Here is a 23,704-nt window from a genome sequence, read left to right as displayed (position 1 = left end):
GGGACAGTAGTCTTGGGACACTAGTCTTGGGACAGTAGTCTTGGGACAAGGGTCTTGGGACACTGCCGGAAAGTACTGTGATAGTACCGAACAGTCTTGGGGCGGTAGAACGAAGCCTGGGACGGTACAAAGAAGAGTAGAGACGGTAATTGGAAATCTTGGGACGGTATAAAAATTGAAGTAAAATTACAACAAGTGTGTGTTTTAAGACAGAACAAGACTAATCGAAACAGGTACGGTTGGGACCACATTAAAGGAAATTTTTCGGAGGTTTTAGAAAAAGAATTGGAACAAGGTTTTTAACACGTTGTACAGAATTTGTTACCACAAAAATTTTTTATTCTTAAATAGAATTGTGTATATAATAAAATTGTAAATAAAAGCAATTGTAAATAGAAATAATGAGACGGAGTAGGGTACCGGTGCTCGAAAAAAGGTCAAGTGGATCAAACACGAAATATAATTCATCGCTGCGCGGAACAACATCAATGGGCCCAAAGATAACAAAGAAGAACTTTTCAGTTAACATGGTCAGCACAAGGAGTACAGCGGAGAACAGGGCAAAAGAGGGCACGGAAGGGGAGCGAGTAGAACCCACCATCGAGATTGATCTAGAGACACCCGATCAAAGTGTGGATGAAACAGGGAAAATGGCGACGGAGTCAACTCCAATGCCCAATGCAGAAGAACCAAACCCGAAACCCATAGAGTTCTCACCAACAGACGACGCGGAAGATGCAATAGGCAACACCGAAGAAACGGTGAAAGAAGACTCTCAAGTAAAAAGGACATCTTTTACGGAGAAGTTGGCAATAATGGTCGGAATCAAAACGAAAGAAAACGTAACTGAAGAACCAAAAGCTGAAAGAGCACGGACATTTGGGACAGTGAGCACGAAGACGACAGAAGCCAACCTAAGAGAGGGACACGCTAAAGCAGAGGCTACGGCCAAAGAAAGACCAACAGCTGACCATGAAGAGACTACCATTGAGCTGGGTGACTTGTTAGCGAAACTAAATCAGATTGACAAAAGACTGAAGCACAGTGAAGAAGATAGAGAGGTGATAAAAAAAGAATTAAGATACAACAAGCACGAGTATCTAGACAGTTATTTTAACCTAGCTAAGGCAACAGATGAGAGACTCAAGGAAATGTCAGATAAGGTAGAAGCCACCAATGAAGAACGAGAAAAGAACATCAAAACAGACATGCAACAGTTGAAGAACCGATATGATGATGTCAACAGCCAATTAGGAAGCCTGGAAAGGAGAATGGACACAATGAGCAAGAGTCAGGCCAAGAGTTCGTGTGCAATACAGGCGAAATTGGATGCAATCTTGAGAAGTTCTACTCCACAAGAAAGACCGGCAGCGGATCGTACGCAAGGCACCAGAGTTGACTTTGTAGAACCACAAAGGAACAAACGGCAATCGACACCGTTGCCCATAACCAGGGATGCGATGAGCATAGCACCAACAGCTGCGAAAACAATAATGAAGAATGGAACGTCGAATACAACGACTGGTCCGGGAGATTCGACAGCTAACAGCAACACAGGACCGGATGCTATGACATGGGCCAGCACTTGGGAGATGATGAACAGGACTCTAGAGGCCTTCGCCACGAGGAACACTGACTCGAGCGACAGGAGAGAGGGAAAATCAAGAAAGACATTCAAGAAGCCAAAAGAATTCAAAGATGACTCCGATGGATGCATTGACACTTGGGTGGAAGTGATGAGATTACATCTAGAGCAAGATAACTTGAATGACGAGAGACAAGCATGTACAGCCATACCGAGCAACTTGAAGGAACGGCATTAAAATGCGTGGTCGCAAAGAAGGAAGAAGAACGCGACACCGCGGACAAGATCTTCGAGATATTGCTGAATCGATTCGGGTCAGGCATGAAGGGTCACCAAGCGATGATGCGATTTGAAAAGAGAAGGCAGAGGGACGACGAGTCAATAGATCGGTTCCTAGATGACCTCGAGAGCTTGAGAAGGAGGAGTGACCCAGAGGAGTCGACAAACAGAAGGAACTTTAGCATTGCCTCGAAGTTCATTGATGGGGTAAAAAGTGATGACTTAAGGACAATGTTAGCAACTTACTACACATTGTCGAAGGACAGCGCACCCACCCCAGAAGAAATGAGACAAAAATCAAGAGAATATATGCTGATAAAACCTAAGAAATACTCATATTCAGAAAACAGGAACACGCAAGGGGGAAGCCAACCCCAGAGGTCATCATGGTACAAACCTAGAGATGATATGGACAAGCGCAGATCATGCGCGAACTGCGGGTCAGCGGATCATCACGTGGCTGACTGCACAACGTACAAACAAGGCATGAAGAGCCTAGGGTATGCACCGGATGAGGAGGATATGAGCCAGATGGAGGAACACGAGTACTATAATGGTTTAATCATCAAGATAGGCGCCAGATGCTTCTTCTGTAACCAGGAGGGGCACTTCAGAATGGATTGTCCCTTGTTCTGGGAAGCGGTCAAGGACCAGAATCACCCCAAACATAAGTTGGCATTAGCGGCGGTGCAGAATCAACGGAACAGGCAAAACGAGTTTGAATCTAGGAACTTAGGAGCACCAAACACCGAATTGCCGACAAAGACAGTGAAAGCTGTAACACATGTTAACGGTGCGATAGAATCCACGGCCGGGAACTCTCTAGAGATAAATTATGAGAAAGCGGCGACGGAAGCAATTGCCAAAGTGAAACAGGATCTGGCTGCGAAAGAAATAGAGCAACGACTGAAGTTGGAGATCGAAAGACAGAATTTTAACGAAGCATTAACCGGATCGAACTCAATACCAGAGGCTAGAACGGGCTCAACAAAGACTGGGAATTGTAACACCGTGAAAATGGTGACAGGTAAACCTTTTGGAATATCGAAAATCGGAGCAAGAATAAGGTCGATAATCACAGTGGGCGGCCACGAGGTAACCAGAAACTTGAGCGAGCCGAGCGACCAGACGATAATGCACATTGACGTGTATGCAGACTACTTGAGTGGAATAAGTCCACAAACGACTTCTAGAGCGCTCAAAGCAGTACTCACGAGAGGGGGCAGCAAGTCGGTACGTGTTGATAATAGGTACACTGAAGCTTATGGTCCACACGAGGTGATGCTAAATATAGATGGAATCAACATCTATACCAAGACGATGATAACATGTGACGAAGACCTAATTGGACAAATCTACGTGGGGAAAGAAGAGTTGAAAGTGAGATCGATTGGACACTGCGCCATGCTTGAAGAAGATGCAATGCACATTGGGACGGAGGCAGATGTGACAGGGCACGTGCTAGACATAAATGGCAAAAAGACTCAGTTGCGTGGATTACTTGACACGGGAGCAGTCTTGAGCGTCATACCAATCGAAACATGGGAAAAGATGGGCTTTGACAAAGGTGACTTGATAGACTCGAGAATACGGCTGTCAGCTGCAAACAAAGGGTCCCTTCGGGTGCTGGGCAGGACGCCGATAATAGCCCTCAATTTGGGGGAACGTAACCTGTGGATGAGCTTTATCGTGGTAGAAAACCTAGATGAATCTGACCAATTCATTTTGGGTAGAGACTTCATCAGGAATTTCGACGTAACGATTGATCTAAATAATGCAATGTTCAGGATACGGAACCCGGATAGGAGGTACGCAATCAAACCGGTAAATTTAATAATGGCAAATGAAAACAAAGCACCGGTATTCTTGAGTACGAGAGTGAGGCTAAAAGCTAATGAAGCGGCAATCGTAAGCTTGAGGATGAAAAATTATAATGAACTAAGTGATAACAAGCAAGTGTGTATAGTTCCAAATCCTAATAGTCAAAGCGCTGCTGTTTTAGGAAGATCATTTTCGATAACGAAGAGTGGCCTCTGCGTCAGTGTCTTGTTGAATACCCTTGATATACCGATCACGATACAGAGAGGGAGGAAGCTGGGATATGCTTTACCGGTTAAAACTCGATACGAAACGATTGAAAACTCAAAACAAAATGAAGTTGTTAATTGTCCCAACCACAGGGACAAAATTTGTATCTTGAGACGATTGCAGAGAATAAAAGATTCTTCAGGTCTTATCAAATCACTTAAGTCAGAAACGGACGATGGGCTTTCGAGCTGTTCGAACTTTCCAGAGCGACCCACACTAGATGAAATGCAAACTGATAAACCGGTTCTGCCGGAGATTGAACATTTGAGGGGCAAACTGAAAGATGAACAGCTCGAAGCCATCAAGGACGTACTAGAGCGGAACGAGGAGGTTTTTTCAAGGCATAAGGCGGATATCGGGTGTTGTAATTTTGTTGAGCATGAAATAGAACTTGAGGAAAACGCGGTACCACACAGGGAGGGGGCGAGGCGCATGACCCCACACAAATCGGACGCGTGTAGAAAAGAAATCGAAACGTTACTAGAGTATGACATGATAGAACCATCCAAGTCACCGTGGGCGTGTGGAGTAGTGATGGCCAAAAAGAAAGGCGACCAGTTGAGGTTTTGTTGTGACTTTCGATACCTGAACTCCGTCACGGTGAAGGATGCCTATCCCATACCTAGAATTGATGAGAGCCTCTCGAAGTTAGGTGATGCGAAATTTTTTACGACTCTTGATTTAGGCTCGGCCTTTTGGCAGGTACCATTAAGGAAGCAAGACAGGGATAAGACAGGGTTCGCCTGCGAGTTGGGTCTGTTTCAATGGAAACGGATGCCGTTTGGACTCTGCAATGCAACAGCCACGTTTCAGCGGCTGATGGCACACGCGTTGATAGGCGTGACGAAGAAGTATGGCAACCTGGTAATGTGCTACGTGGACGACGTGGTAATAGCAACGCCAACACTAGAAGACCACATTGAGAGGCTTGACGAGGTGTTCGCGTGCATGAAAAGATCGGGGCTGAAGTGTAAACCATCAAAGTGCGAGATACTCAAGGACTCAATTAAATACTTGGGAAGGATGGTAGACAAGCACGGTATCAGACCTGATCCAGACGCCGTGGAGGCAGTCCTAACCTGGAAGTCACCAAAGACGGAACACCAGCTGATGAGCTTCCTGGGCTTCGCTAACTACTACAGAGAATTCATCAAAGGATATGCGGACAAGGTATACCCGATGCAACAGTTAATGAGACACAAGGGCAAGAAGTTCACGTGGAACAACGCGGCAGAAGAGTCATTCCAGAGAATAAAGAAAGAGCTATGTGAGGCACCGGTACTGGGTATGCCGACTGAGAAGGGGATGTACGTGCTGGACACGGATGCGTCGGTAGTCGCGATTTCTGGGATTCTCCATCAAGAACAAGAATGGAATGGGAAGACAGTCTTGAGACCAATAGCATACGGGAGCAAAGTCCTAAGTGACACAGAAATGAAGTACGGAGCACCGAAAGCGGAGATGTTCGCAGTGGTCACCTTTGTCGAAAAATACAGAGCATACCTAGGCAGTGAGCCCTTCAAGCTGCGAGTCGACAACCGAGCACTAAGCTGGCTGAAAACGTACTCAATGGACCAGAGCTATATTGGGAGGTGGATAGTTCGCTTGGACGGATACAATATGATAATTGAGCACAGAACACGGGATAAACATCGAAATGCCGACAGCTTGAGCAAGAAGACGGAGTTCTACGAGAGACAAGAACAAAGAGAGGCGGACAGACCTGAGATCAAAGATGGCTTCTCCTTCATGGACAAGGAAACGTACGACAGTCTTCCACTCACGAGATGGCTGGACAAATCAGGCAAACCGATTGAAGATCATCCCGAATTGCCGAAAGAGCCTCCTGAAAAAACCATCTTGAAGAAAAGCAGAGGGATTCCGATAGGAATAATGCTCAAGTCCAAGATCGTGAGGGAAACGCTCAAGGCAAAAGGTTATGATCTCATCCAGGTAGAGGAGGGAACGGTCCGAATAGATGAAGACTTAATGAGGTTGCTTGAGAAACTATCAGATGATAAGCCCGTGATCCGAGGGAAAGGTCAGGAGGCACCGGAACTAACCATACTTCGGAGAGAAGAAACAGTGAACAATACTGACTTCTCAAAAGGAAGCGTCACTGATAGCAAGGATGTTGTGCGATCACTAGTTGAAAAAATCCCCGAAAATATTCTGGAGCAGACAAAAGTCAGGGATAAGAAAGTGACATTCCGAGAAGAGGTTGAACACCTGGGACTAGATCAAGAGTCCGGGGAGTGGTCCAGATTCATGGAAAAAGAAGAAACCGGAGAAGGGAAATTGTCCGGGGAGCGTGAAGAATGGGATGAAGACTCGGATGAGAGCAGCGAAGACCAGGACAGTCTATGCATGATACTGGCGGAAGAGAAGATAAGACAACACGACAGGGAATTACAGACGGATCCATCTTCAGGAACGTACAATCTGGAAATACAAGAGGTGCGAGGTGGTGAAGAGCTCGAAAAATAGCGGTTTCAAGAAAGCCATTTAGGGAACTATCGTGCAACTCAAACGTCAGAACGAATCTGGTACCAGAAGACATGAAAATCGTGAAAAGGATGATATGCGTGAAACTGAGCGATGACATCCACAACCCTGGTGAGATGAATGGACAGATCATGGCGCTAAAGGAGCACGTTAAGGCGAGATATAGGCTGTCTGACCTAATAAGGGCCCAGAAGAATGACAAAATGACAAGTAACCTCTCCAAATGGATCCATTCGGGAGTCAAGGAGAAGGGGGAACTTGAGGAAGACAGCTACAAGATCTTGAGCCAGTTCTACAAAGAAAAGAGAGACTTACTTTATCACACAGCTGAATGGGTGGTAGCGTGCAAGAGAAGAGATGAGGAAAAGATATTACACAAACACAACCTCATCATACTACCACAATTGTACCAAACGGAGGTGCTTTTCAGATCACACGACCAGATGGGCCACCAGGGGATAGATAAAGTACAACAAAGGATACTTCATAGGTTTGACTGGCCGGGAATGAGAAAAGCTTGCGAGAGATGGGTGAATGCCTGCCTAGCATGCCTTCAAGTAAAAGACCCAAGGAAGATGAAGTTTCCCCTCAAGTCTGTCGAGAGTTCGGAATTCAATGAAGTGGTGCAGATAGACCATCAGAAAATCTGCATGACGGAATCGGGTTATAACCAAATACTAGTTATAATAGATCACTTCACCAAGTTGGCGGAAGCGGTTCCGTGCCAGACAGCCTCAGCAGAGGAGACATGTGATCACCTGATAACGCATTGGATATCGCGGTATGGTTGTCCAATGACTTTCCAGTCGGACCACGGCAAGGCTTTTGTGGGGGACTTGACAAAAGAATTGATGAAGAGATCACACATTGCTCAAGCACACTCGACGACCTATCATCCACAGACCAATGGGTTGGTAGAGAGACAGAACAGGACACTGGTCAACATGCTAAGGGTGTACTGCTCAAGATACATGACGGACTGGGACAAATACCTGCCACAGGTAGTAGGAGCCTATAACAGTACTCAGCACTCAACGACAGGCATCAGTCCTTTCATGATGTTGACGGCCAGGGAAAGGGCAATGCCTCTAACATTCTTCTACCCGGAGTACGAGGGGAAGAGGACGTCGCCTCAAGCATACGTGAAGGAAGCGATTAAAAGACAACAAGAGCTAAACGAGCTATGCCGGAGAAACACGGCGCAAGCGCAAATGAGGCAACGCAAGAAATATGACGAAAAGATATTACGAGCAAAGCCATACGAAGTGGGCCAATACGTGTGGGTCTTCCAAAATGTCATACCGCCCAAGGGAACAAAGAAACTACTCAAGAAGTGGAGAGGACCGTTCATGATAACGGAAGTACATCAACAAGGACGGTTCTATCGCTTGAGTACTGGGCGAGCAGCACATTACGAAAATCTGAAGCCTCACGTCCCGTCCCCGGAGGACTGGTGCCTACCAAAAGACATGGAAGGTCTTGAGTACCTGGTGGTGGAACCAGCGTGTGAAGTGAATGAGAAAGGCACTAGAGAGAAAAATGATGGTAATGAGAACTTGAGTTTGGACGACAACGAAAAGATAGAAGTGGAGTCGGATGCAGGTTCATTTGTAGAAGAAGACTGGAACGACCCAGAGCAAAACGAGGTACCGAAGTGGATGGAGCCGGATCGACCAACACCACCGGAAACCAGGACTGGCAATCGTAAACGCACAGGCATGAGGTACAATAGGTACGGGGATGACTTCTTGATCGATAAGATACAGCCAGACAAATTGGGCGAGGAACTACTAAGTGCAGGCGAACTGGAAGCCGGAGAGGAATGGCAGGTCATTGACGATGGTGGACATTATCCGCAGGATGATTACTCGACGCCAGAATTGGAGACGGATCTCGAACAGAGTGAGATAGAAAGGAGGGAGAACACGAACTTGAGGATTCTAGAGTGGATGCGTGATGTCAAAAACGAGAGCAGCGAAGGACAAAGCATTCAGCAAGTCGATGTATCAGCAGCAAATTACATAAAGACAGAGGACCTTCTTTTCGGATGGACAGCAACAGACAGGCCACTGGACATTCCTAAGGACAATTCAGACCCGACAACATCGACGGGGACGTCGATAAATATTTTTGTCCGGGGAGTGGGGGTAGGACTTACCCACACCGAAAATTTGATGATAAAGAAGCTCAAGGAAGTGAGGGAAACAAGCGGATTGGAACTGGAGGAAGAAGAACCAGAGCCTACCATAGGTCGGAATTTCAAAACGAAATTCGAAATACCCAATGAATACTCAGAGAACATCATGATAACGGATAGCGACTTCATCCTGTCAAACAGGACCAGCGCGATCTGCATCACGGCGGACATGAGTTTCAAATCAAGATTGGAAGCTGACTTCAAAAGAGAGTACCAGAATGTAGAGTTTCTGTTCAGACAGAGGCCAGGACTGGGAGGCATGGCAGCGCTTCCACCGTCAGTGGCACAAGTCCCGGGCAAATATCTGTGCTTCCTAGTAACGAGGGTCAATCACAGGAACACAATTGATCCCGAACACGTGATATTGGCACTGACAAGATTACGAGACTTCATGATTGAAAGAGGGATAGCAGAGGTCTCGATGCCGGTGTACGACCCAAACAGGGGCAAACTGAGCTCGAGGGAATTGTACGCTATCCTACACGTAGTCTTTGCAGAAACTGAGATAATGGTATATCTTCACAAGAAGTACTACTTGAGCATCGCTTGAGTCGGGTACATGGAGGTATCGAATCGGGTGTGGGAGAGAAGTCTTGAGTTAGGTACTGGGGTGCGGCGCAGGTAAAGGGATCTTAAGATGTGATTGGCATGACAATTGAATTTTAAAAGGAAGAATTAACGGTGCTAAAACATAAAATGAATCTGCATGTTTTTAAGGGAAATCCAATCGAATTGTTTTAAGTGATATGAGAATGATAAGATTTTAACCATATGGGTAGAAGGGGGGTCTCTAGGGTAGGAACGTGACATGCTAAGTTTTAATGTGCTTTCTGTTTTCAAATCAAGTTTGAAAAACAAAGTTGAAAATCCAACTATACTCAAGCGAGAAACAGAAAGAGAAATCTTGATTGAACACGCGATAATCCGCACCTACAGCAAGTATTTGCAAGAGAACATTTCTAGAGAATTCTTGAGTTGGGTAATACTTGAGTCGGTTAGGTAATTCTTGAGCTGGTCAATGCATACGTTGGGAAGGTAATTCTTGAGCTGGTTAACGCATACTCACATACATTCCGAAGTCACAAAGAATGGCAGACCGATTCTGGAAATCCATGCCCGCGGCCCTGAAGAAGCCCACTCTTGATGAGCTGTACAGACGCCTGAGGGACCTGGACTACACCCAGATAGATGAGAGAATGGCGGTGATGCTGAATGCAATCCTCCAGTTGGAGGACCAGGGTGAGTGCAGGGAGTCTGCGACGGAGGCTGTCTTGATGGTCGGCTACACCACCGAGGGTATATCAAACCAAGAACAGACCAGATGGTTGTCTTGGAATGTGGATGGAGGAGTAAGGGGCTTTGACTTGGCAAGAAATCCTGCCCTGAGTAACAACACCGAACACGGCGCAGGAGAATTCCCACTGCCGACGAGGCCAACAGCAAGATCCACAGGCCAGAGCTCGAGTAAGGTGCCATCGATGTCGCGAGCGCAACAGACGACCGAGGCATATCCGGATTTGGGTGTTCTAAAGAAAGAGCTCGAGAAGGCGCAGAAGGAAAGGAACAAGGCGAACCTCGATCGGGATCAGGCAAAGCTGGATCGGGAGAAGATTCAGCTGGAGAGAGACCAGGCAGTCAACGAGCGAGATCAGACTCTGAAGTTACTTGAGATGCTAAGAGCTGAACATCAGCAGGAACTAAGGGTGCGGGAGAACGTCGCGAATCGTGATCAACTGAAGTCGGAGTTGGAAAAAATAGAACAGCGACAACGCGAGCTTGACGCACAGAAGGGAGCCAGGCCAAACGAACGAGTGGTGACCAGCTCGAGGCCAGAGTCGCGCATGGAGGTGGATGAAGCTCCCAGGGCTAGAGGACGGTTCAACCTTGACCGCGAGGCCAGAGAACACACGAGTGAAGGGTTGGAAGTCTGGATACCGAATGACGTGACGCCTTCCTTGCGCAGCCTAGAGACACATCCTGTACGCCCACTGATGGATGTGGTGCTACCGGGATATACCCCAACCTCGACCTCGAGTGGCAGTCAGGTGAGTGGCGCCTCATCGCGCCTGAAGGAGCTAGGCGAGAAATTGCAGCAGAAGAGTCGTGAAAGATCGACAAGGCCAGAGCTTCCCCCAACTTGGAGGGAACAGCCGGTCAGGAGCGTCGTGATCGCAAGCTATAAGAAAAACACAGAGGGGAGCTACCACAGGCATAATCGGCTGGACTGGAGTGCGGAACAGGGAGCCAGGAGGGACTGCTTCCATGACGCAGCCTGGGTGGAGTATCTGGCGCCACCTCGTGTGCCAGAGGGTGCAGTTCACCTAATTATAGGGGACAGCCAGGTGCGGGTGCTGACCCAGATCCAGTCACATTGGCAGACAGGAGTCTTGAGTTTCGCTGGAGCTGCTACGCCACAGATGTTGGCAACCCTGGACATGCTAGGGATGACCAAAGTTTACACGGTGACCCTGATGATTGGGACCAACGACGTGTCAAGGGGAGAAGCGAGGAAAATAATGAGGCTGTACGACAAGATGAGCTGCCTTCTTGAGGAACTGAGGATCCAGATGGACCCCATCCTGCTGACGGTATGCACGGTCCCCTACAACATGATGTTTGATCAGCACGCCTTAGAGATGAACGAGAAGGTGCTGAGCCTGAACAAGGTGATCCGAGAGAAACACCGAAAGAGTGTGCTTCCTGTCAGACTGTTGGACGTAGCGGAACGTATGGAGAAAAAGGGATTCCCTGAAGACACCTCCAAAGATGGAATCCATTTCGATAGGCCAAGGGGAGCGGAGTGGCTGAACGATGTCTTCCAGGAACACATAAACACGCTAGAGGCGGATCTGCTGGAAACAGCCCAATTCACTTTAGGACCACCTCCGAACCCACCATTCCTTGCCTCGAGAGCCTTGGCTGGTCGCTTGGGAACGAGAGTTGATGCTAGAGACAGTTCAAGGAGCAATCAGACCCGATTGCAGAGTGCCACGCCAATGGAGTCTGAGGAGGTAGCGTCATCAACACCTCCAGGCTCGGCGATATCCTCTGTGGTAGTGGCAGAGGGCAGGAGGGAAAAGAAGTCTATGGAGACCGCTCGCTTGAGATATCCTGAGAAGGTGAAGGAACTGGATCTAGAGTTTGGAATGCAGGCGAGAATTGGCGGAAACCCTGGGGATCGAACGAGTGTCGCACGAGGATTTGAATAGACATCATTGCGTGGACTGGTTGAAAGCTCATGAGGCGCACTTCTCGAGAGCGAAGTTGATGGAGACCACAGACCTGACTGGAATTCCCACAAAAGCGATCATGGGACCCATTAACTACAGACCTCTCAAGCTGTTGGGGAGTCCTGGACTTATAGCAGAACCTCCCAAGCACCGAACTAGCATCGCCAGGATCAGGTTGGCAACCCCGGCACAGTTAAAGGTGGTAGACAAGCTACTCAATCCGGGGGGAATGGAATTGCCTGATGCCGCTTACGAAGGCTCGAAATTGGCGGAAGATCCCAGGTACGGGAAGCCCTGTGGCAGCACCCAACTGGCCAAGACCTTGGCAGTTTATGATAGAGCAGATCCAGCTGCTGCGAGAGTAGTCATTGTGGCGGGATCGGACTTCGAAGGAACGCCTCCCAAGTTGTTCTGGCCGGAGACTCTGATATACTCTTTGCCAGGAGCCGAATTGAAGCAGATGTCGACTCTGGTGGTGGCAATAAAGTCGGAAATGCCCTGTGAACCTGAGCTGCTATTGTTTGCAGGAATGAATGATCACCTGCACGCGATGGGACTTCTTGAGCAACTGAAGGGCAATGAGATTCCGACATCGAGGAAGATATGGGAGGCCATTCAGGCGTTGTTTGCGGCGATGAATGAAGTACAAGAGAATGTAGCCTCGAGGTTTGGGTCTAAGACGAAGGTGGTGTTCACCACATCCCCTGGATACGCGAATATGCCACCCGCCCTACAATTCGTGTACGCGGTCTTGATCCTAAAAGCAGAAGGGAGTGAATGGCGGATTCTGATGGCAGCCCCCAATCGAGAGTTGGAGCCATCGAACCTGAGGCTTTACAAATCAGAATTGGCGGCGGCATGGGCTGACATATCTCATGCACTGAGGGGCTTTTACGGACTAGCCGATGTCCTGATCGTATTGGATGAGGTACTCTTGCGAGATATCGAACTTTGCTAGACAGCTTAAGTTCAGCACAGTCATCGGGGACCATCACCCGGCGATAAGCCAGTTGACGGCCAGCTTGTGGTTTCGGAGTATGGATGTGAAAATCACAAATTCCACCAGCAGGTCTAGAGGTCCCAGCAACGAGAGAAGAAATGTGGTCGAGACGGAAAAACAGTTAGAATCGATGAAATATCGCTTGACTCAAGAGAATGGCTGGTGGCCATTCCTGACACCAAGGCTGGAGAACGTCACGAACAAGACGAGGGAGGAAGCACCACCCCTCGTGAAACAAGTCTGGAGTTTTCTAGAGAAGCAACTGGAGCTAGCTGAAGTAAGAGACATGACGGTGGCTAGATTTGTCTCGGCCGCCAATGAAGTGACGATTGGAGGGTTCTGGAGAGAGCACGCCAAAGGCGAACTGAAGACTAGGAGAGATTACGAGATTCTCAAGTTCTTGAGTCCTTGCTGGGAGAAGGAATTCTTGGCAGGAATATTCGGTACCACGGCGACTATCTTTGGAGCCTTCGTACAGGAGATACTGGGCATGCCCATCAGCCTGCTCTTGGCCCTGTATTTGGTCTACCCCAGATACTTGTTCAACATGGGCCCAGCATACATGTTTAGTCGAGGAGTGGAGACACTTCGAGTTGATGGGTACCTGGCACTAGTACTCTTGACCCATGGGGAATTGGTGTCGTTTCATCGATTAATGGAATATGGAGAGCCTCTGTCTATGGGGAGAGTCCACACGAGCATTGAAACCAGCTCCTACAAGTGTGCCGCAGGGTTGAAGACGTTGCTAGTACAATACCTCATGATGCAAAATCGGTACATGACGGGTGAAGATGAGAATCCAACCTCGAGAGAAGAATGGAAGAAGGCGAACAGAGGGATGCCTCTGTTGACGGACCTATGCCTGGCAATGAGGTCGGACCCAATGGGGATAATCCGGGGTCTAGAGGAGGTGGTGACCTGCACTTATGGTCCAGCAGTGACGTACGCGTTTCCAGATCCCCTGGTGACAACGTATCGTCACTCGGTGACGCACTTGAGTCTCATCAGTGTACTGGATGGTACAGCACTGAATTGGTGTCAACAAGAGGTGCTCAGAGCGCGTATGAGCAACACGGTACTCTTTGGAAAAGTGAAAGATGCCGAGCTGATAGTGTGCAACTTCAGGGGACAAATGCAATGTAGAATGGGAGGCAAGCGAGAGGGTCCCATTGAAATGTATCCCAAATTCTGGAACTTAAACCCATTGACGGCCGACGGACGAGAAGTCTTGAGAATCCCCGCCTGGAAGGAGTGCTTTGCACTAGTTAAGAGGGAGCTGGAGGCCATAATGGAGAAAGAAATCCTCCCAGCCACCATGCCTGAGTTCCCGACAGTCAGGAGGATGACCTTGGGAATGAACAGTCCCTTGGTAGTTCCCTCCATAATGGCGAGGATGACGACGGAGGAAATGCAGAGGCATTTCACGGATGGCTGGGATCCCCTGTTCATCGGCTACACGGCGGCGGTCTACTTCCATACCAGCGAGATGAAGGTAAATTCGTGGACGACGCAAGCGAAAAAGAGTAGAGGTTCGCAGCCCCCCGGATATGAGGTGCGGAAAGTCTTGAGAACTCTTGAGAAGGAGGGACTTGAGAACATGCTACCCATATGGGAAGATGGCAGGATGATTGTGATGGAGGGGCACGTCGCATTGGTGGACGACATGAAATTTGGCACGAGGAAATACAAGGCACCCTATGGCTTGGAACAGGTAGAAATGATACAGGAGGGAACAGAACTAGATGCAGCAGGTCAACTGCATGTAGCCCTGACGGAATACAAAAAGCTGGATCCTACGACACCATCACCACTGTCAGTGGACACGCCTGGAGACAAGAGGAGTGGACCCGTTGAGGACCGATTCAAAAGAATTCTCGAGAGAAGAAGAAATGAATCAGAGGAAGAGAGTATGGATGAAACCCTCAGTGAAGCTGGAGAAGACATGGAGATAGGGAATACGCCTGAACCAGGGCCATCAGGGGAGGAGCTCACCACTCAAGAGCTGTTGAAAGACTTGAGCGAAGAGAATTGGGCAGACACTGCCACCCCACCTCTGAACCCGTCCCCCCGGAAGAACCTGGAGTTGCCATTGGCAGGTGAGACCTTCAATATGGGGATGTTACTCTTGAGCTCGGAGGAAAGGGAGAAGAACACGTTCGAAGGGAACAGGGACATGTTCCTGGGATCTCTTAAGGATGACGCTTGGCAGGAGTTCTTAGAAGAATTCAATCAAGAAGTGGGCAGCGAGACGACGCTGGACAAGTTCAAGAAGGAACTGTGGGACACAGTAGTGAGGTTTGGGGAACCGCTCCTGATAGGAACGGGCCTGGACGAGAAAGCAACAAAAGAGCTGCTGAACAAGCTAGTGGAGCTGAGGAACTCACGATCGAAGGCTAGAGAAGAAAAATGTGAGGACAGCTCTACTCTGAAACAAAAAACTGTAGATAAAATAGTTGATGATATAAAAAGGGATAAGGTTGGGACTAGTAATATGATTAAAAGTACTAATATCCTTAAGGCTCGAGCAGGGGGGAGGCAAGAGTTGGAAGGAGTAGATGGAGAGGTCGAATCAGTGATGATAGCCACAACACCCTCAAGCAGAGATGTGAAGACTCGCAAGAGGAAGAGAGAAGTGGAAGGATTGGGTAGTCCTTCAGTGGATGCTGTTTCGGAAGGAAACTTGAGAGAGACGGCGCCCATCGTTTTGGCTCGATGCAAGACGGCGGCATACAAGAACAGCTCGGAGCTCAGGAGACCACTTGAAATAGAAAAGGATATAGAGGTTTCCGCCAGTTCGACGTCGGAAGAAGACTTCAAGCCTCAGAAGATAAACGTGAAGAGAGGTTCAACGAACGGACAGGTAGGGGAAGTGGATGTCGGCAAAGAATGGATCTCGAAGGCACATCAGGACATGGGCAAACAGGTGACGAGTGATCCATTGGAGAGGAACAAGACGAGGAACACTTCCCGGACGTGGTGGGTGGCCCTCGAAACATTGAAGGAAATGGAGGACTGCTTGAAGAAGTTGGACAGTGGAGTAGCTCGCAAGCGACGCAATTGGGCCACCCAGCAAAAAGCCGAGGTTAATAAGATAGAAATGGCAAATCATCTGAAGAGGTCCTGGCAGAGTTTGTTGAAGGATCATTTTGAAGAGGCAATGAGGACACCCTCATCAGCACCGCCATTAATGGCGAATCCCTTCGTTAGAACTGCGGGACAATTAATGTTCACCTGGAGTCTGGTGGGAATAGAGTTGGAGACATTGACCTCGTATGACAGGCTGAAGTTGGGAAGCAAGAAGCTAGAGGTGTATCAGGCACTGATGCAACACGTAGCCAGGGACAATTCAGGCTTGAGCCTGGCTAGAAGAAAAGATGCCACATGTTTCTTGAGATGGATAATGTCAATGATGTCTGATAGCACCATCCTGGCATGCCACCAGAGAGCAAGCGGAAGTAAAACCATGGAAAAAAGAGTCTCAACGATCATCTTGAACGTATATCAGAGTACAGGAATAGAGAAGGAAGATGGTTCCAGACTATCCTTAGAGAACCATAGAAAGCTAGACGAGGTACGGAGGTTCTCTAATAAGAAGTTCGAGGAAGAACATGATGTTCACCGTAACCTGGCCTCGTCAGAGCAGTACTCGAGGCTCAGCGAGAAGGGGGAATACCAATATGTGTCTGGAGTGATGGGAATAGCCTACAATCCCTTCTTAGACTCGGAAGCTGGAGGAGCCCACAGAAACCATGAGGTAGCGGAGCTACTGAAGATTTGGACAGAAAGAATAATGGAAATAGACGCGGTGGAAAAAGAGGGGCCGAGCCTGGGCCTGATTCTTGAGAAAACACCAGAGGTGGTAAGCATACCGCGCTCAAACAAGAGAGTTGAAGTGAACATGGGCGGTGGAAATGGCTTGTTAACCACGAACTTGGGAGTGGTATGGAAGCTATTAAGACCCTCCTGGTGTCCACATCCCCACGCGAGTCTAATCGAGGAAACCACCGAGCGAGTGAGGTTAGCACCAACGGAAGATGAAGATCTGGCAAAGTTGAGTGTGCTGCATAAGCTAATCACGCCTCAGATGCAAGAGCCAAGCGAAAAGACGAGCAATCCCGGGTCAGCAAAGAAATTGGAGCCGGGTAGCTGTCTGGATTCGACGTGTGGGAACGGAGAGCACACCTGCGATGGACGGTCATGCGTCAGAATACTGTCATTTCAAAAAGAAGACCTGGTCACTTGGTTCGAAGACATCACAGAAAGGGAGAAAAGTGAAGTGCAAATAGTAGCGGAATGTTACGCGAGAACCACGGTGAATATAGCGACAGCTCTCGGATTCTTCTCGAGAATGTGTGGTCTGCAGGCACTGGAGAGACTAGAATCTGAACATCATTTAGTGACGGCGTTGAGCGTAGAATCATGGCCCGGGGTGTTGCAGGTGACTCAAAAACACATCCGGAGCTGGAAGGTTGGTCTTGAGGCGGAAATGGGATTTCCCATGAGCGAAGCTTAGGGCTTGCCATTGAACGCAAAATCTCTGATAGGGTCAATGATGGCCAACTTGTGCGGAAGTCACTACCCACTGCACATGGCGATGGTGTAAGCATCCAGCCAGAGAGTGCTGGTGGACAAGGCCTTCTCAGTGCCCAAGTGCGTGAGGTTGGCTCGGATATCGCATCACTCGCACAAGTTGTTGAGAAAAATCAGAGGGACAGTGCCAAAAGAATTGAGAGATGACTTGAGTGAAATCTGGGGAGAAGAACTTTTGAAGTTGGAGAGAGAGAACACAAGCGATCACGAGAGACAAAACGTGATCGGAAAACCTGTGGCAAGTGCTCCAAACCTGGAAGATAACGACACGATGCATGAGAAAATGATGGAGCTTGAGCCTCTCTTGGAAGCCTCAGGGGAGCGTAACCTCAGGAGCATTGAGATCACCCATGGAGAATGCCCATGCCACTGTTTGGCACAAACGGTGTGGTATCCAGATCACAAGAACCTTTGCCTGGTGTGGGATATGGAAGAAATTCGGTCGATCGGACTACCGGATCACCGACAGAAGGTGACGCTCTTAGTAGTGAGTACAATGTTGGCTCTGAGATGGATAGAAGAGAACATAACGCAGTATCGGGAGGCGACGACGCCAACGGCTGAGTCAATATACGCGATAGACTACAGCAGGAGACTCGAGTTGTTTGAGACTGCGTGCAAAGTATTCGACATACCAATGGAAGTCGGACATGTATGGAGCCGCTTGAGGTACTTTCCATGGTTTCGGGCGACACTGACGTCTTGGTTGTACATGACAACGAAAGATCACATGAGAAAACATCAAAAGGAGTATCGACAGTTCCAGGCCGAGATTGGGCCGGAAGCTTTCAAGAGACCCCTGCTAACCCATCGTAATGCGATCACGACAGGATGGAAAAGAGTGGGTAAGATGTCTAGAGACAATACCAAAGCGAGGGAATCGATACTAGAGGAGGACCTGGCGAAGAACGTGAGCTTGAGCCTGCACAACTCCTTTTGCTTGAACCGAGAAGCTAGGGTGAAGGCACTACCCAACCAGGCAAAGAGGTTGCAAGAGCAAAGAGAATGGATGCGATCCTATGAACAGCTGAAGGCTTGGGAGGAGATTGTGATTAGCTCCGATGAAGAGGAACTGTTGAGACAGTTTGCCGTATCTAGTACTTCAGGGTGCAGTACCTCCAAGGCGAAGAGTACGAGATGAATGGGCAAATCGGATGGATCTTGAGTCTTGAGAGGGAAGGGGGGCTTGAGCGTGGATCCGAGTGAAACTTGGATTCACGAAAAAGAAATTTTAACAAAGGAAGTATTGTTACTAATATACTATATTTATTATATAAATCGAAATGCTGCATGACAATTTCCTGATTGAATAGGACAAAAGAAATTTTAAATGATTGGCTTGAAAAGCGAGAATTCAAGGGTGCAGGTGTGTGCAGATTTTGATTGCTGTTTAGCAATAGTGTGAAAATTTTACATGGCTGTGAATTTTGGGGTGTAGATAAGCTTAAGTCTGCTGCAAACTTCTGTAAATGACCACTGGCACTGTATCTTGAGCAACACTCGGTTTTCTGGGACTCACTGGCAGAAGACAGCACGCGATGAGGACATCGATCTCGAGTCCGGGGAGTATGTGCCAGTCGGTCATATTTGGAAGTTTGACCTTGAGAGAAGCAAAAAGCGCTTAATTTTGGAGTGAAATTTAATTTTTCAAAATTTCGAATGGAGCCTGTCATGCACGATTTTCTCGCGATAACTGAAAATCAAAAAAAAAAGTCAGAACAATTGAGTAAAAATCGCGGGAAAGTTGCTAGAAAAATCGGTGGGAAATTGCTATTCGCAATTTCAGTAGCAATAATAACCCAGAGTAGAGCTGTCCCATCTAAAACAGAGACGAGCGCGTTCCCACGAACTGGATTGTTGCGATTGGAATACTATTATTAACTGGACCAGAGTGAACCTTCGGTGGAAAGGTGGACAGCTGGAGTGTCCCAATGGTTCACGAGAACTTGCAGTCTAGAGTAAAAACTTGTTCTTGTTGTTAAAACTGACTAACATTAAACTCATTTTAGTTACTTTATTGATTCTTGAGTTGTTTACCGACTTATTTACTTCCTGGTTCTTGAGCGTGCTACTATGTGAGTACAAATTTAAATTATAGAGTGTGTTTTATGATTGTTATGTTGAGGTAAGGCGAGTTTTAGGTTGATCCATCTGAAATGGATCAAAGTTCCACTGTCTAATAAAAAAGTAACTTAACGGATTGTTCCGGCCCGGTTTTTAACGGCGTTCATGTATTTTGGGTATTTTGAGACCTAAGTATGGGAACGTTCTTAATTCTAGAGTGGGGGGATTTTTTGGTAGTAGCCTTAAGCAGTAGCGGGTCGTAGTCTCATGTCACAAGCGAACCGAATTGGCTCCGACTGATTTGAGGTGGAAAAACACAAGAGATAGTGTCCCTGACTCTTGAGCCAATAGTTATCGGGCCTATTTTTCTTAAGCCTCATGTGTGACTGCAGCAGACGAATGTTACAAATGTAATACAGAAGTGTGATCCAATGGACAAGGTTTTTTACGGGAAAGAAGGTGATTTTACCTGCTAGTTCGACGCTCTTTGTTAAGTTGTGCACTCCATCTAGCTGTATCCAAGATAGCCTCCCGCATCAATTTGTTCATTTTTTCTCGGTCACTTTTAATTGCCACCATATCTGTTTTCGCTAACAGGGCCGCCTTCTCTTTCTCTTCTGCTCTTTTTTGTTTCCAATACGCAACATACTTTGCGTGTAACTCTGGGAAATGACATTGCATCAGTTGATGAGCATCGTCTGCTTTCAAAGCCGTGACGCCAAATATTTCCTCATTTGAATTTATGATTTTCATGTGCAACAGGTATCGCCTCTCTTCGATTTCGCAGTTTCGTCTAACAACATCTGGAAACTTTCGACGAAAACTGGTGATACCCAAATATTGGGCCAATGTTTCCTGCAGAATGTAATCTTCGCCATCACCTAAAGGCCATCTGTATTCGATGACAGTTTCAGGACCCGGCAAACCGCTAATGTTATTGCTAAAACTGTGAGAGGGGGAGGAAGACACAACAGGGACCGACTTTACTGGCGACGAAGGAAGGGACGAGTCACTTGTAATCGATGAAGGCAAAGCCGAATCAACTGATTCTGTAAATAATTCTTTTTCGTCGCCTATGCAACTCATTTTCGTTGTCTATAAAAGCATCAGATACGAAGATAGTCTCTGAAATTTTTCACAAAGATCAAATTTTGGTGAATTTTTATGAGTCCCAATATTCATAGATCCCAAAATAAAAAATATGTCGCATAAGTCCCCAAAATTTATCTTCTTGAATTCTGATTGGTTGAAATTTGAGCGAACGAATTTACGGATTGATTGTTTAATGTTCGACCATCATAAACTCAAGCTGCAGAACAGTGACTGCGGCAGCCGCGCCAACGTGTTGAGAGCTTGCCACCAAAGGGTAGGACTCTATACAAATTTAGAGGCGGTTATCGCGGCGAAGCTGTGACGCGCGCGTAGCGCGCCCACCGGCGACCTTAAACCAAGACTCGGCTAATTTAGTCTTTTGAGCAATTTAAAAGATTTGGCAATTATGCAACTGGTTTTTTATTTTGGGACCTATGGGATTGATTTTTCATTTTGGGAACTACGAATACGCACCCACATTTTAGTGGGAGAAATTCACACCAACACACAAATGAACTAGGATAGTTTGTTCCTGTGCAAGTTGCAGCGAAGTTCCGATCACAGTTTAGAAATACAAATTTGTTTGCTCAACATTGTGCTCAATTTTTGTTCAGCACTGCACTTGTCTGCTTGTAGGAGTGCAAAAACTTGAGAAATGAAATGACTTCAGCAAACTACTATTATAGCTTTTAACAACATTTATGATTCATTACAGCCATTTTCGGCCAAACGTCTAGACATTGTTCATTGAAGTTTCGCAAAAAAACTTTGGTCGGTTTTTTTTAAAACCCTGCTGCGAGCAAAAATGCGTGGCAAACCTGTCTGCTGATTTGGCCAAAGTTAATTACAAAATGAGGGACAAATTTTTATCGGAAAACAGATAAACTGAACGCGAAAAGTTGCCGAAAAACTAGTCTTATCCCATTCGGTCGCAGATGTTTTGAAAAGGCGCATCGTACGAAGTTCTTGTCAAAATTTGCTGAAAAAAGGGTCCTTAGCTCAAAACGTCAGACGATTAACTGAAAAAAATCTCTATAAAATGAAGTTTTATCTCCCCTAAAAAAAATAGTTCCAAAATATTTTATTTTTGATTTATTATTCAAAAACATACACGTCTAAATCAAAATTATGACTCAGAAACTTCCAGATAAACTAATTTAAAATCTTTTAATTAATTTTAGAGGTTAAAAGTACTTTAATCTAAATAATAATTTTAGAGGTCAACGGTGATTGGCTAATTTTTTAAACATAAATTTTGAGAACCAAAATTTCACCGCACCTAATCCATTACAATGCATGGCAACCTACTCAGTGGAAAATGAGCGGGAAGGCTCAAAGTAACACAGAGGCGAAGCATAGTTTCGCACAATTTTCGATACCACAAAAAAATTTTGAATGCTGAATAAAACTTTGTGTGCCTCGATAAAAAAAACAATTAGAGGCCAGTTAAGGCTGGAGGGAGGTACGTGCTTGATAATGAATGAATTTGCTATTCCGATGCGGCACAAAAAATGCGATCTCAGCCATCACACTTTGCCCAAAACGTTAGTTGTTTCTCAACTAAAATAAAGAGTATAAAGTTTTGAGATGATCAACTTTCCCAAGGAGATTGCGTGTCTCTTGCAAAAATTTAAGGAGACTCAACTTCTACAGGAAAAATTATCGCATTTTTTAATTTGATTTTTTTCATCACAGGTTTGTTTATGCATTGCAAGAAATTTCTATAAATTTCTTTAAAAAAAAAACGTCAATATTTCTAAAAAACGGTTATTAATTTTCCACTTTCGTTTTTTCTGTGGGAAATCTCACTGTGATCAACACTACGAGTAAAAGTATTTGGGATGCTCGATTGTCAGCGACAAATTCAAAGCACGATGTCTTCTGAAAAAGTTAGATAGATTGATAGATAGATAGATAAGTGAACTTGAAAGTTTCTCTCACATCGCTGAGACGCAGCAACAGTGCTTTTGAAATTTTTCCATAAAGAGACGCTCATCAGAATTTCAAAACCCTGTAACATTCGTCTACTGCAGTCACACATGAGGCTTAAGAAAAATAGGCCCTATAACTATTGGCTCAAGAGTCAGGGACACTATCTCTTGTGTTTTTCCACCTCAAATCAGTCGGAGCCAATTCGGTTCGCTTGTGACATGAGACTACGACCCGCTACTGCTTAAGGCTACTACCAAAATATCCCCCCACTCTAGAATTAAGAACGTTCCCATACTTAGGTCTCAAAATACCAAAATACATGAACGCCGTTAAAAACCGGGTCGGAACAATCCGTTAACTTACTTTTTTATTAGACAGTGGAACTTTGATCCATTTCAGATGGATCAACCTAAAACTCGCCTTACCTCAACATAACAATCATAAAACACACTCTAGAATTTAAATTTGTACTCACATAGTAGCACGCTCAAGAATTAAATAACGTAACTAAATGAGTCTAATGTTTTATAGTTTTAACAATGAGAACGAGTTTATACTCTAGACAATAGTTTTCTTGTGAACCATTAGGACACTCAAGCTGTCCACCTTTCCACCGAAGGTTCACTCTAGTCCAGTTCCGAATAACACTCCAGTCGCTGTAATCCAATTCGAGGGAATGCTCTCGTCTCTGTCACAGATGGGACAGCTCTACTCTCGATTGTTATAGTGATGGAAATTGCGAATAGCAATTTCCTACTGCTTTTTCTTACAACTTTCCCGCGTGTGTGTGTCAATTGTTCTGAAATTGTTCTGACTTCTTTTTTTTCTGATTTTCAGTTATCGCGAGAAAATCGTGCATGACAGGTTCCATTCAAAATTTTGAAAAATTAAATTTCACTCCAAAATCAAGTGTTTTTTGCTCCTCTCAAGGTCAAACTTCCAAATATGACCGACTGGCACATACTCCCCGGACTCGAGATCGATGTCCTCATCGCGCGCTGTCTTCTGCCAGTGAGTCCAAGAAATACCGAGTGTTGCTCAAGATACAGTGCCAGTGGTCATTTACAGAAGTTTGCAGCAGATTTAAGCTTATCTACACCCCAAAATTCACAGCCATTTAAAATTTTCACACTATTGCTAAA

General features: G+C 46.4%; 1 protein-coding gene across 1 annotated transcript in view; it reads right to left on the bottom strand.

The window, feature by feature from the left end:
* The window catches only part of LOC134855219 (PHD finger protein 10-like), a 32,547-nt gene extending 11,890 nt beyond the window's left edge, over positions 1 to 20,657 (bottom strand). Inside the window, exon 1 of the mRNA XM_063871677.1 lies at positions 20,008 to 20,657. Within this exon, the coding sequence (XP_063727747.1) occupies positions 20,008 to 20,624 (617 nt within the window). The 5' untranslated portion in view covers positions 20,625 to 20,657. The remainder of the gene's footprint in view (positions 1 to 20,007) is intronic.
* Between the last annotated feature and the right edge of the window lie 3,047 nt (positions 20,658 to 23,704).

Source organism: Symsagittifera roscoffensis, chromosome 10 (genome assembly GCF_963678635.1).
Source record: "Symsagittifera roscoffensis chromosome 10, txSymRosc1.1, whole genome shotgun sequence".
Classification (NCBI taxonomy): Eukaryota; Metazoa; Xenacoelomorpha; order Acoela; family Convolutidae; genus Symsagittifera; species Symsagittifera roscoffensis.
The sequence above is the reverse complement of the archived record's forward strand: the minus strand, read 5'-3'. Positions and strand labels throughout refer to the sequence as shown.